Here is a 13,757-nt window from a genome sequence, read left to right on the forward strand (position 1 = left end):
GACATAGGAAGAATATTGTGTCCAGTACAGATACATGAGAGATATATAATTGGAAAAAAAATTGTGAGATTTATTTCACTGGAAGTTGCTGTATTATCCTGACCTTTAAGATCTTCATTTGCTAAGACAAAGCCCAAGTAGTGTTTACCTGGAAAAACTTAAACCTGATCAAGTGGCTTATTGCCCTGAATTGTTCACAAGTTTTTATATATATCTACCTGGAGAAAGTGTCTTTAGCTTTCAAAGGGAATCAGTGGGATTAAAAAAAAAAAAAACCTAAAAGCTTATAACTCACCGCCTTGTAGTGTATGAATTGATAACCGCATAGGCAGACAGAAATGCGTAGGTATAGCTAAACATGTTAACAGCCGCTGAGTGTTTTGATCTTCCCCAAGAGACTTGGAGTAATGATGCTACTGTGTTCTCAGTTGGTCACCACAGAACAGAGAGGTCATAGAGCAAAGGGGGTTAAGAGTGACCACAGCATTCTGGATCTCTTTCTTCCTGACATCAAACATTAGCATTTGAAATAATTTTGATAGGAAAGTGTCTGCTGATAAAATTCTGAAAAACTTTCCACCCACTACTTTCCACTCCCCGGCACAGAGAAGCATTTAATAAACATATGAACAATAACAAGAAAATAATAATATGCCAAAGAAACAGATTATATTACTAGGCAAATCTCCTAGCACTGATGTCAAGACAGAGAAGATACTGACCCATAGGATTCAAGTCAACCAGAAAGTCAGTGGCAGTACCCAAAATCAACTCTGGCTTTCCTAAAGCCCAGCCAAGAAACCTATATATGTTAATTTAAATAAATATGTACATCAGATTTCAAACTTTCAAATGTTATCATGCAGAGCTCTATTGGGTGGCACAGAAATGAGGCCTTCCGGTAAAAGAAATTTTAAAGCTACAAATGTGTTAACTCTTGGCACAAGCGAGTGAAGAGTAGTATGGCAGAGACGCTCTATGCAAGCAACAAGATATAAGGAAAAGGAAATGATATGGTGTGAAACTCAGACATCATTAAGTATAAAAGTTAGATCAAGGGGGAAAAGCCTTGCAGCAAAAATAAACCACTAAAGAAAAGTTTGGTATATTTCACTATTAAAAAGTAACATATATAGACCGGGCGCGGTGGCTCAAGCCTGTAATCCCAGCACTTTGGGAGGCTGAGAAGGGCAGATCACGAGGTCAGGAGATCGAGACCATCCTGGCGAACACGGTGAAACCCCGTCTCTACTAAAAAATACAAAAAACTAGCCGGGCGAGGTGGCGGGCGCCTGTGGTCCCAGCTACTCGGGAGGCTGAGGCAGGAGAATGGCATAAGCCTAGGAGGCGGAGCTTGCAGTGAGCCGAGATCGTGCCACTGCACTCCAGCCTGGGCGACACAGCGAGACTCCATCTCAAAAAAAAAAAAGTAACGTATATAATATCAAAAAATAAACAGCATAAACAAAGTCAAGCCCAAGTGAAATGCTAGAAGAAAATATACTTCTATTTATTTAAATTATGGTACAACCATGAACTAAAAAACTATATAACTATCAAACAAGATTAAACTGGCTATATGTGTTGGCATGAAAAATGTTCAAGTACCTTGGTATGCAGGAAAAGCAAATTGAATCATCGTGTGTAAAAATGATAAAGATATAGGTATATAATGATAGAAACATCTCATTGCTATATGTACATAAACATCTAGAAGAATACTTAGCAAGTGCTTACGAAGTTGTCTTAGGAAGTAGAATCTAATGGGGAATTTTTTCTCCCTATAATTTATAACTACATATTAATTAAATTTTTTACAAATAGTGAACTGGTATTACCTTTATGGAAAAATATGTTTAGTGGAGAAAGGACAGGTAAAAACAAAAGGGATGCTGTAGACTGGTGAATGGAATGTATTAGAATCTGGAGTCAGACTGCCAGTGTTTAAACTGCAACTGCTACTTAAAGACTGCAAGAACTAAAGCAAATGCCTGGTGTTCTTTATCTGTATCTGTAAAAGGGGGAAAACAGCCATATATTCCTCACAGGATTGTTGTGAGGTTACGTAACAGAAGACAGGAAAAATACTTAAGCTATTTCCTGGTACGTAGTAAGTGCTCAACAAATGTGAGGGGTTCTTGACAAAAACACTTCTTGAATTTTAATGCCCATTTTTCTTCAAATATTATCATCTTAACCCCTTCTAAAGTACAAAAATTTAGTTGTCATTTGGGTCCATTTTTTTTTTTCCTTTTGAACATATTAGGTTGATGCAATTAAAGTCAAAGAGAAAGTGGGATTTGCTTATAGTGTCCTCTTAATCTAAATATGAAAAGTAAAAGGTATCTGCATTCTCCTCAGGACTGGTTGGCTTAATTCTGTCTTCAGAGGGCTGGGATATGGATGCTCTGGGTCAAAAGTGTAGGGCATTGAGCTAGCACTGGTTGGTGGGATCTGGAGATTAGAAATGTTAACATGCATTGTTTTGCGGAGGGGAAGGATGAGGGGAGAATTCATTGCTGACCATTCATTAGAGAAGTTGCTTTTCCCCAGGTCCCCTAGGAAAAGCTTCATCAGATGCTGTGACTGTGAAATCTGACCCTGCCTTTAATGTGAAACCTGAAGCTAAAGCTATCCTTATCGCCATATGGCTTCCTGATCAGAATCAGAATGGCTCTCTTGAGCCTCTAGAAAGAACCCTTCTCTAAACCTCCACATCTATTGCTTATATTATTTTATCCCCATCAAGTAAGGACCAGAATTCATGTCAATGCAAGGCCTGCAGACTGGTTGTATGGTCATTAGCTGGTGGTATTCACCAACCAGAGGAATGACCCTAGGTTTCCGACAGAACTAACTTCAAATCCACTCACATCAGAACAGTTATAACATGCTGAAACCAGTTTCCAAACCAAGAGAAAGTCAACAGTCACAAGGCAGCAGAGATACAACATGGCATTGGTCTAAAACCATTATTTGCCAGATGTGTTCCATGGATCCCTAATGTCCTATGAAATACTAGTGGGTTTTGCCAAAAAAATGTTTATCTTATTTCCTAGATGGTTTAGAAATGCCATATATTATGTCTCAAACTTGTTAATATACCATGCACATTCATTTTATTAGTCAATCAACAAACATTTATTGAGCACCTACCATGTACCAGACAGTGCTTTAGGTAGTATGGAAAAAGAGTAAGCAAGACAGATAAGATTCCAACCATGATGGAAGAAGAAAAGGAGCACAAAAACAAATATTAGAGAACACACAGACAGGAAAATGAGAGAGGTGCGGCATATAGTGACCCGATAGCTCATTGGGCTGTCAGAGAAATCCTCTCTGAGTAAAAGGTATTTAAACTGAGAATTGAAAGACATGAGTATCTTTAAAGATTTTTTTAAATGAAGATTCTTTAGTAAAGAAATATAGTAAACATATTTATCCTGACATTTCAAATCCATCTGTTTCCACAACCCTTTTTGAGTGGAATACCCATTGGCATCCCAGGGAACACTACTGTTCTTTGGAACCCAGTTTGAGAAGTTCTGGTTTTATCTTGGGATTCTAGTGCTGTTGAATGCAGACCATTATCTGCATAATAGTCCCCTATCACAAATAAATGCTGCTGAAATAACCTGAAAGCCCACCCCCAGTGGGCTAATGGATACAAGCACTTTCTCCACCCATAGCCAGAAAAGCTGTGGCAGCAGTCGGAGACTCAGGACTCTGAACTGCATGTTTCAGGTTCTCCAAGACTTGCACCCAGAGGCATGGTTTGATCTGTTGCTTTTACAGGAAGGGCAGCCTGGGAGTTGAGAACATCCACCACAAAGAGGTAAGTTACTACGTGGCAGTTTGCCACAGCAATTAGCCCCTCATGCTCCACCACTAGCTTTCCACTCCATCTCCCGCCCTTACACCAGGCTTGTGATTCAAAGGCCTTCAGGCCAGGGGCAACAAACTATGGCCTGTGGGCCAAATCTAACCCACTGCCTGTTTTCCAAATAAAGTTCCACTGGAACACAGGCATACCCATTCATTTGCATATTGTCTACAGCTGCAGTGGCAGGGTTGTGTAGTTGCAACAGGGATCCCCTGTATGGCCTACAAAGCCTGAAAACTTGCCATCTGGCCCTTGCTGATCCCTGTTCTAGACACCTGTTCTGCACCCTTTTGGCCAGTCCTTCCAGCCTGTGGAGACAGCTACTGTCCTTGCTGACTGTGCTAGGTGAGGGTTTCCATCTTTCCCCAGCAGACACTCACACCTGGGGAAATCTATTGACAATCTTCTAAATGCCTCTCCTTTTCCTTAGAGAGTTAATGCACCTGCTGAGGGAACTTCTGCTGGTATGAGATTCCCTCTGCTCAAATTCCAGCTATGCCACTTGCTCACTCTATGATCATAGAAAATTCACTAACCTCTCCAATCTTCCATTTTAAAGCTTTAGAATGAGGATAATATTAACTGCCTCAGGATTGTTGCAAAGATTAAATGAGGGTGGGGTGCGGTGGCTCACGCCTGTAATCCCAAAACTTTGGGAGGCTGAGGAGGGCAGATCACTTGAGGTCAGGAGTTCAAGACCAGCTCTGGCCAACATGGTAAAACCCTGTATCTACTAAAAATACAAAAATTAGCTAGGCATGGTAGTGCATGCCTATAATTCCAGCTACTCAGGAGTCTGAGGCAGAAGAATCGCTTGAACCTGGGAGGCAGAGATTGCAGTGAGCCGAGATCATGCCACTGCACTCCAGCCCGGGTGAAAGAGCGAGACTCTGTCAAAAAAAAAAAAAAAAAAAATTAAATGAGATGATGCATATGAAAAACTTTGCATAGCTCCTGACTTGCAGAACCTGTTTCATAAATGTTAGTTATTATTTTAGCTATTATGAAAAGGACCCAGAAGGGGGAACTGAACACACAAGACATAAATGCTATGAGTAGTCCCTTAATGCAAAGTATCTCAAATCACTTTCAACTAACAAATATGTGTTAAGCAAGTTTTGGCATAACATCCAGTGCTTTCACTAGCTAATGGTATCTATGTGGTTAATAGATGTTTGTTTTGGAGCTACCACTTTTGAAAACCATTTATTGTTATATATAAAGCTGAACATATGTGCACCCTAGCATCCCACAACTTCACCCCTAGATATATACTCAACAGACATGTATACATTTGTTCATAAAGACATGCACTAGAATGTGCAAAGCAGCACTATTTCATTATAGCCCCAAACTGGAAACTACCCCAAATATCACCAACTCCAGAGGGGATAAAGATATTCACACAATGGCATGCTATTGGGCAATCAGAACGAACCATCTACAACAATATACAGCAACATGGAGGAATCACACAAAGTTAAGCAACTTAAGTTATTTGCACAAATGTAAGCAACTTATTTGCTTAACTTTTGTGTGATTCCTCCATGTTACTGTATGTTACTCCATGGAAGTGGGAGTGAGGGGGCCCTTCTGGGATGCTGAGAGTATACTGCTACTTCATCTGGGTGCTAATTACATAGAGGCATTCAGTTTGTAAAAAGTTGCCAAAAAACAGAGAGAAAAAAGAAGGAAAGGAAGGAGGGAGGGAGAGAGGAAGGGAGACTTATTGAGCACATACTCTTTGCCATTCTGTTTTCTTTCATGCCCTCTATTATATTCATTCTTTTATTCCTAGCTCTTGACCTTGACTGCTCCCTTGTCTCATATCACCTTTTTCTCTAACAAGAACCTGATTTGCAGATCTATGACTTTGAAGGAACCACTTGCTCAGTGAAAAAGCACAGACCCAACAAACTCTCCACTTTCTTTATTTCAGGCCTGGAAAAAGGAGATGGGACTCACACCCAGGAGGATGCATTTCCATACACCCATTTCTGAAATATGAAGATGTGCCCAGTCTGTTTGATTCATAGCTGCCTATTCCACAATTGCAGATACAGTAATTGATAAGCCAGACCAAGTTCTCTTCCCCAACTCCCAGGGCTGGAACTGGGGCTGTGTTTGGTCCTCATGAGATCAGTTCCAGTTTTAGAAACTGAGTAAATTGTGAAGTAAATATTGCCAAGTGATGGATTTCTGCTGTGGGCGTGGGTCTCTGTTGGCCATTTGTCTCAGCATATCACCAGCAAAGCACCTCATTGCATTGCATTTCCAATTACACCTCAAAGACCCACTGGCCCCCTGTCCTTCACCCTCTGCCCTGCAGAGGTGGGTGCTCAGGGAGACAGATCCAAAATCTGGGCTCAGAAGATGGAAATGCCAACTGCTCTCAATTTGAGAGTGGGATGAGACTTTTTGACTCAACTCTGGTTAATTCAGTCATGCTGTCAGAGCTGCTTTGATGCAAGGACATCTGAATGCTGCCCCTAAAATCACAAATTAAAAACAACAACAACAAAAATCAAATGTTGTAGAACAGTTCTCCTGCCCCAATCTCCGAGCCTCAGTTCATCCCAACCCTTCCTCCTAGGGTTAGAGAGAGGCTCAGGATGAGTTGAGATACAAGGATGAGGTAAGTGACAGGAGGGGCTGAAGGTTGGGACTAAGAGTTGGGAACAGGCATAGGAAGAAGTCCAGTGACAAAAGCCTGGTCAGGAATGGGGAATTAGGACTGATCACATTACATGATAAGAAAAAACAGTGCTGCAGTCATGTTGAATGTTCCAGAAGAGCTCTGCAATTATCATCTTGGTTGAATGTCTTGCAACTCTACCACTCACATGCAGGGATAGGCAGCCATTACCAAGGGCATGGTTGGACCTGAAGCTTACCACTCAAGATCCTCCAGAATTTGGTCAAACTTCCATCTCCATCTCATTTCTTCCCCCTCATGAACTGTCATTTTAAATCAAACTCCATGCCATGACAAATCCGCACCCCCCAACACACCGACAGAGGGAAGATCACTAGGCACCCTCCTTATCCTGGTAAATGTACCTCCCCCTGTTGAAATCAGACCCATTTTCCAAGGCCTTGCCTGAATCTCTATTCAGGAGAGGTTTCTTCCCCCAACTTCCATAAAATTTTCTTTTGATGTTTACCTTTACCATGGCATTCATCGCATGCAAACTTGCTTTATGAATAATTTTCTTTCTTCCTCCTAGCTCCTACACTGCATTTTCATGAGGGCAGTGACTGTATTTCATTACAGTAAGTGCTCCTACTTATTGGGCATGTACCAATATGCTTACTTCTTCTCATAAATTTTCTCTAAACTAATAAAAAATCTCTAAGTAGGTGTTATAATTCTCATTTTTACACATCTCTTCTAGCACATAGAAAGCTATGGCTAGTTGGATGGATGGATGGATAAAATGAATGGGTAGATGAGTGAATACATGGATGAATAGATGGATATTGAAAACATCCAATTGACCCAAATCCAAAATATTACCTTCCTTCATCAGGAGTTCCTTACTCCCACACCAAATTGGGATGTGGAAGATGATATCAGTTCTAAATAGGCCTTCCTCTATTGTAGAAAATTCATTTCCCCCCAACCTTCAGATTTAGTCAGATGAAGGTAATACCCTCAAAATAAAGAATAAGTGAATATTCCGTAGGTTGCTTAAGCAACGCAAACCAGTGAAAAGGCTGTAGGGGAACAAAACTTGCCTCACATCTCTTATCTCAGGATTTACTAAGTCTCTGTCCTTAAGCCTTGAGCAGCTTATCCTTTCCTTAACCATCAGTATCCTCATCTATAAGACAGGAGAACAACCACATCTTCCTCACAGGTGGCAGAGAGACGAAAGTTAGGTAGTGGAGGCAAAAGCCTGGCACAAGTGGACCCTTAATAATTGTTCATTTTCTCCAATCTCTAATTCCAAGAAATGTAAGAAGCTGTGAAAGTAATAAGGTCTTGAAAAACAAAACACCAAATAAAGGCTTCTCCCCACCTAAAGCTCAGCATACGCCTACACACCGTCATCATCCCTTCCCTACCCAGGTTGATTGTCACGAAGCCATTCCTTAGGCAGACAGATGTAATTTCTTGCCAGTTTTGTTTCTTGTCCATTTGGCCCTTATCCTCATAGGGCTTCCTCTTTCTTTGTTTCTACTAATGCTTGAAATTAAGACAGTTTTCAGTTTGTTTCTATGTTTGAGTTGTGGTTGAAGCAGGCATCTCCAACAAACCCAGAAAGCCTCAAACTTCCTAGGGAACCTTGGAAAGTCTACCCAGTGTTTGCTATCTAAAAGAAAATTCTTCCCTTGATAGTCCAAATCCTTCTGTTTAACTCCAAGGAAAAAGCTCAGCTTCCGTTCCACTTGCCCCAATGGATACAATAGACGGATGTTCCCATGTACTCTATGGAGAGTTCTACAAGGGAAAATTTCAAACACATATTTTGGAAGCAAAACTCCCAAGTGCTATGAATGAAACCTATCAGTTGTCATTTTTCTACCTTTCTTCTATTTGTAGCCCAGAAGCTAAAAATCACCTGTTATCTTGGAAATAATCCCTGGCAGATTAAGTTCAAGGGGGAAAAGTGGACTGGTCACCCCAGCTGAGGTTATCTAAGTTCCATGGCTTACTCGAGACAGGAAGCCCCACATCCTGCAGCCTCATTCATAATCCATAGTAGATGTTCTTGGATCCCAAGTTGAGAAAAGAAGTTAACTATGCACATTTTGGCAAAGATGCAGACCAGGGTTTGATCTAGCAGCTATCACATGAAATAATAAAGTACAAATGGAAATGGCAAAAATGTGCCCATATCACAGCGCAGAGTGTGCCAAAGCTGACCGAATAATTTTACATTTTTCATGTTTCAATAAAGGTACTTAACTGGCATTTTGTGGGACCCTGCTGGGTGACAGTCTGCGGCATCAGAGCTGGCAAGGAGCCCACATCCTGCAACCCTGGCAGTTCCCCATCTTCTCCATTAGCTCGAACCACATGGAGAGACGAGAGCAGGACAAATGAGACAACTCTTTTTTTTCCCAAGTATATTGGAGTCCACCCAGGTAAAAAGCAAGGCAGGTTGATGAAAAGTGTAGGCAAGTGTTCCCAGCCTCTCCACTGCATACCCAACTAGGGAAATCATAAAACCACAGTCATTCAAACAGCCGTTTAGAGTTCACAAGCGCTTTTCAAATGTATTCTCTTAATCCTCACAGAAAGTGCTGAGGAACGTATTTTTATGGCCCTTCTTTTACAGATTACATAAATGGAGGCTCAGAGAGGTCAAGGAACTTTCATGAGGATGAACAGGCTAGTAAGTGCCAGGAAAGGGATTGGATCCAGTCCTTTCTCTGCCTCTCGCACCTGTGCTGTGGGCTGCCTGCCTCCCGCTTCACCCAGACCCACATCGGTCAGTCTGATTTTCTGCCTCACATCCACGCTGTAAAGGCCAGGAAGTTGGAACATGTCTGGGTAGAAATCTGATTCTCAGACCTTCAGGACCGAGATAAAGAAGCTGTTTTTAAATTGTGGTAAGGAAAACCACTTACCCCTTCCTCATGTGTGCAGGAAAAGGTTAACGCAGAAAACTGATGTTTCCTAGTGGCCTGTTTTATGCCCCTAAAGAGTCAGAAATGGTGATATGCTCAAGTAGGTAGACTTCCACAAACATAGCATGGGGATATTCTGTTATGCTTGTGTTTGCCTTTTCTGTCCCTCTGATCTTTCTTCCTTCTGTTGGCAACCTTTTGGGGTACTCCTAAAAGACATGGGAACTGAGACCTAAGCTGACATTTGGTCCTAACCTATTCACTGGTTTTCCCAAAGATTTAAGAAGCAAGTCAAAGCCTTCCATCTGTTACCTTCTGCACAAGGAGAGACAGACTGGTTTGAATTGGTAAGATCTTTAGGATCCCCAAGTGAGACAGGTTCAGTTAACCCTTTCTCGGAAACAATGTGGGCTCGCCTAGTTCAAGTCCATGGGGAGAAGAATGGGGACAGGACATCAAATCCATCATGAAAGATTATTCCACAGAATATATGTCCTAGGTTCTCTTTTTTAAAAAGTGTTTCAGAGTTCTGACTTCTACCGTAGAGACAGAAACAGGGCTTATGGAAGCACTCGGCGTGGGCCAGGCCAGGAACCCAGGTCACTTCTAAACCAAACTCTGATCAACTGAGGTGTATACAGGAAGCATGCTCCTGTTATCATAATGTTCTGCTTAACTGGGAACTAAGTAGAGTCTAGTGAACATAATTAAATCTTTCTTTGATAATGGAGAATCTTGCAGTGCCCCGGGGTGATCATGCTAAACATCAATTATCAATTCTCACTGGTGGGAATACAGGCAATTGAGTTCAACCTGAAGTGACTTTGAGGCCAACTACAGGACATTCATTTTTACTGAACCCCTATTGCCAACTTATTATTTTCCCTCTTTCCTAGACAGCTAGTACAAGGAAAATTCTGTCCATGAGACATTTTCAGTTGTTAGAATCACAGTTAATCAAGATCTCCATATAACTACTCAGAAATTAGAAGGGGTCTCAGAATGTCAGCTTATTGTACCTGGTTATTAAATCAAATAAATCTAGCCAGATACAAATAAATCCTTGGATTTATTTTGCAAATTTGAGGTCCACTCCCGCCTCCAACACCCCTGGCCAGATACATTTCACCTTGCACGAATCAGATAGAATGAGTCAAAGGACGCCAAGTCAACTGAATATGTAAGTCCCAGTTCCCCTACTAAGTAACCATATGACATCAAGGAGCCTATTTCACTTCTGAGATTCCGTTTCCTTATCTGCACACCTGAAGGTTGGATTTATTGGTTCTTAAACTTTCAGGAATACAAATCTTATTAAGAATCAGAGAAAAATGGCCAGGTATGGTGGCTCACGCCTGTAATCCCAGAATTTTGGGAGGCCGAGGTGGAAGGATTACCTGAGGTCAGGAGTTCGAGACTAGTCTGGCTAACATGGCGAAACCCCATCTCTACTAAAAATACAAAACATTAGCCAGGCGTGGTGGTGGGAGCCTATAATCCCAGCTACTTGGGAGGCAGAGGCAGGAGAATTGCTTGAACCCGGGAGGCAAAGGTTGCAGTGAGTCGAGATCGCACCATTGCACTCCAGCCTGGATGACAGAGTGAGACACTGTCTCAAAAAAGACAAAACAAACAAAAAGAATCAGAGGAAAATTAGGAACATTTTTCCCAACAGGGAAAAAGGAAAATACGTACAAAATGTTTATATTCTAAACAGGGGCATGGGGTCATGGACCCCCACAAGCCCATCATCTTGCGACCCTTTCCATGAACTTCGGGCTTAAACTCCTGGGGTAGAAGACCCCTTGGGCCTTTTTCAACGCTGGCATCCTCTGAATCGAGCTAATCACAAGCATAGAGAGTAGTGGTTCTCAGCCTTAAATCTACATGGAGACCCCCGGGGAGTTTTCAAACTCTAATGCTCAGATCGATCCCAAGACCAGTTAAATCCATATCTTTGGGGGTGCGTCCCAAGCATGAGTATTTTTTGACCCTCTCCAGGTGATTCTAACATGCAGACAAGTTTGCAAACCACTGCTCTAGAACAAGAATTCTGAAAATTAGGAATGAATAGCATACCCCAGGGAGAAGGCAGTTTCCCAGGCTACTGCCCTACATGATTCAAACACCTGCTATTCAGATCCTGCCTGGGAAAATGCACTGATAGTCAGCATCTCAGGCCATTCTGATGTAACTACAATTTGGGAGCCCAGTAAGACAGCCATTTAGCAGGAGAAGCCCAGAAGGGTCCTCTCCTCATCCACCCTGTCCTCCCAGACAGCTCTGCATGCTCTCAGCAGGTCTCTAGCCTTGTTCAGGAAGAGCTTCAACAGGTCTCCTTCATTTGCCAAACAGGCTTTTTCTCCACCTTTCCCATTTCTAGCAAACTTGGATCTTTTACCTAGAGCCTCTGACCCCACCAGGATCAATAATTTAAGCAGAACAATCATCAACATCGTCGTGTTTAATATTTGAACTCCACAGCATCACTTAGGTCAGCTTCAAGGTGAGAGCCGACTCCTGTTCTGTTGCTGTTAGCAAACCGGGCCAGTGATTGCCAGAGGGGACTATGTGCAGAGCTCCCAAGCAGGCCAGCCCAGGCAAAGACCCAGCCCGCCAGATTCTGCACCCACACTACCCTTTCCTACCTGAAGTGTGTGCAGCAGGACCTGTAGCCCACTAGCTTCTTGTTCGGCCATCCTTTCCTCGGGTCCTAGGGAACCGCTGCCTGCGGCCAGATCCAGGCCAGTGAGATGGCGGCTGCCAAGCTGACCTCGCTGCCCGCCTCGCAGGAGACGGCTGCACGGAGGCCTCAGCTGCACATGCTGCTGAGCGTGAAGTCAGTGCGGTGCAACCCTAGACCTCGGCACAGGCGTGAATACCCCCTGACTCCCACTGTGGGGATTAGGTGAGCCCCGGCTGTGGGGAGGGCTGAGCATTTGGGTGCAGGGGTGGGGAGGGCACCAGCATGAGTCACTCACCCACCTCCAGGCCCATGCAGGAGCAGAGCGCAGGAGAAGCCACCCTGGATGGCTGACAGGCATTCCCAGCTGACCTGGTCAGACTCCCTCTAGAGGCTCGCTCAGCCCGCCCCGCTACCCCACCCCACCTCTTTATTTTGGTCTGTTGCCGGCTCCCGGGTAACAGGAGACCCAAGAGTGCTTGCACAACTGTGGCAGTTCAGGCCACAGAAGCCCAGGGCCCCCTGAGGTCCCAGGCTTAGACACAGGAGCTCTGGCTGAAAAGGAAAATAACTATTCTGGACATTTTTTATGGATCACGTCCCTTACATAATCTTTTAATTTTTACAGTAACCTTATAGAGGTGGATACTATTATGACTACCCCTGTTTTACAAGCAAGAAAACTGAGGCACTGAACTATTAGGCCACAAGAACACAGAGCTTAGGATTGCATGCCAGGCCTCAAACAGGCAAGCTGGCACCAGAGCACAAGCACTACCCAGTGCACCATCCTGCCTCTTGCTGCTGCAAACACTTCAGTCAAAGTAATGGAGGGCTGAGAGCCCTGTCCTCAGCCTCAGGGACAGCAGACACCTGGGGTGAGTTTCCTTCAGACCAGTGTAGAATCCATGATCCCTTTCTGTGTTTTCTGCTGGGGATGTGTGAGTAGAGTTTTAGTGACTAGCTTCTCCTCCTCCCTATATCAATACCCTTCAATGCTGGCTTCTCAAAGTATGGTGCTGGGGAGTCACCTGGAAGCTTGTGAGGCCCCTCCCCAGAGCTACTGTGTCTGAAGCTGCATTTAAACCAGATCCCTGGGGGATTTAGAGCTGGTTAACAAAATGACCAAAGGATGAAAGTTTCATCTATATTGATTACATTGCCTGCGTGATCAACAATTCTGACAATGTTTGACCCGATAAACTAGTACCCGGCAAGCTCAAAGCACAACTTTGCTGTGTTGAAAGCATGCTTTATTGTGTGAAATTGGACAGCTGAGCTCAGTGGAGATTCTGACTGAGAGCACAGCCAGGTATTACAGAAGAGCCTCAGTCACTGGGGGAGTGAGCTCCCAGCCAACACCCCCATGCAGAGTTTAGGGAGATTCTGTGAGCATCAAAAGCATTCATCAGGCAGACACCAAGCACATTGGGGTGACTGAAGAAAGTTTGCATTTCCAGATCCTGCTTGGCCTAAGTGTTCTGAAGTCCCAGAGTCAGAGGTCAGGCCTGACCAAACCCTCAATTCAAGGGCAAATTCATGTAGTTCCTGCCCTCAAGAAATTTCCACTTAATGGCTTTAAATATGAAGGCCTCCCATCTTGGGAAATGACTA

The 13,757-nt window shown here is 43.3% G+C and overlaps 1 protein-coding gene across 1 annotated transcript in view; it reads right to left on the reverse strand.

Annotated features, from left to right (window-relative positions):
• The window catches only part of AGBL1 (ATP/GTP binding protein like 1), an 803,745-nt gene extending 791,238 nt beyond the window's left edge, over window positions 1-12,507 (reverse strand). The window contains exon 1 of the mRNA XM_031669203.1: window positions 12,109-12,507. Coding sequence (XP_031525063.1) covers window positions 12,109-12,159 — 51 coding nt within the window. The 5' untranslated portion in view covers window positions 12,160-12,507. The remainder of the gene's footprint in view (window positions 1-12,108) is intronic.
• Window positions 12,508-13,757: the final 1,250 nt, after the last annotated feature.

Source organism: Papio anubis, chromosome 7 (assembly GCF_008728515.1).
Source record: "Papio anubis isolate 15944 chromosome 7, Panubis1.0, whole genome shotgun sequence".
NCBI lineage: Eukaryota > Metazoa > Chordata > Mammalia > Primates > Cercopithecidae > Papio > Papio anubis.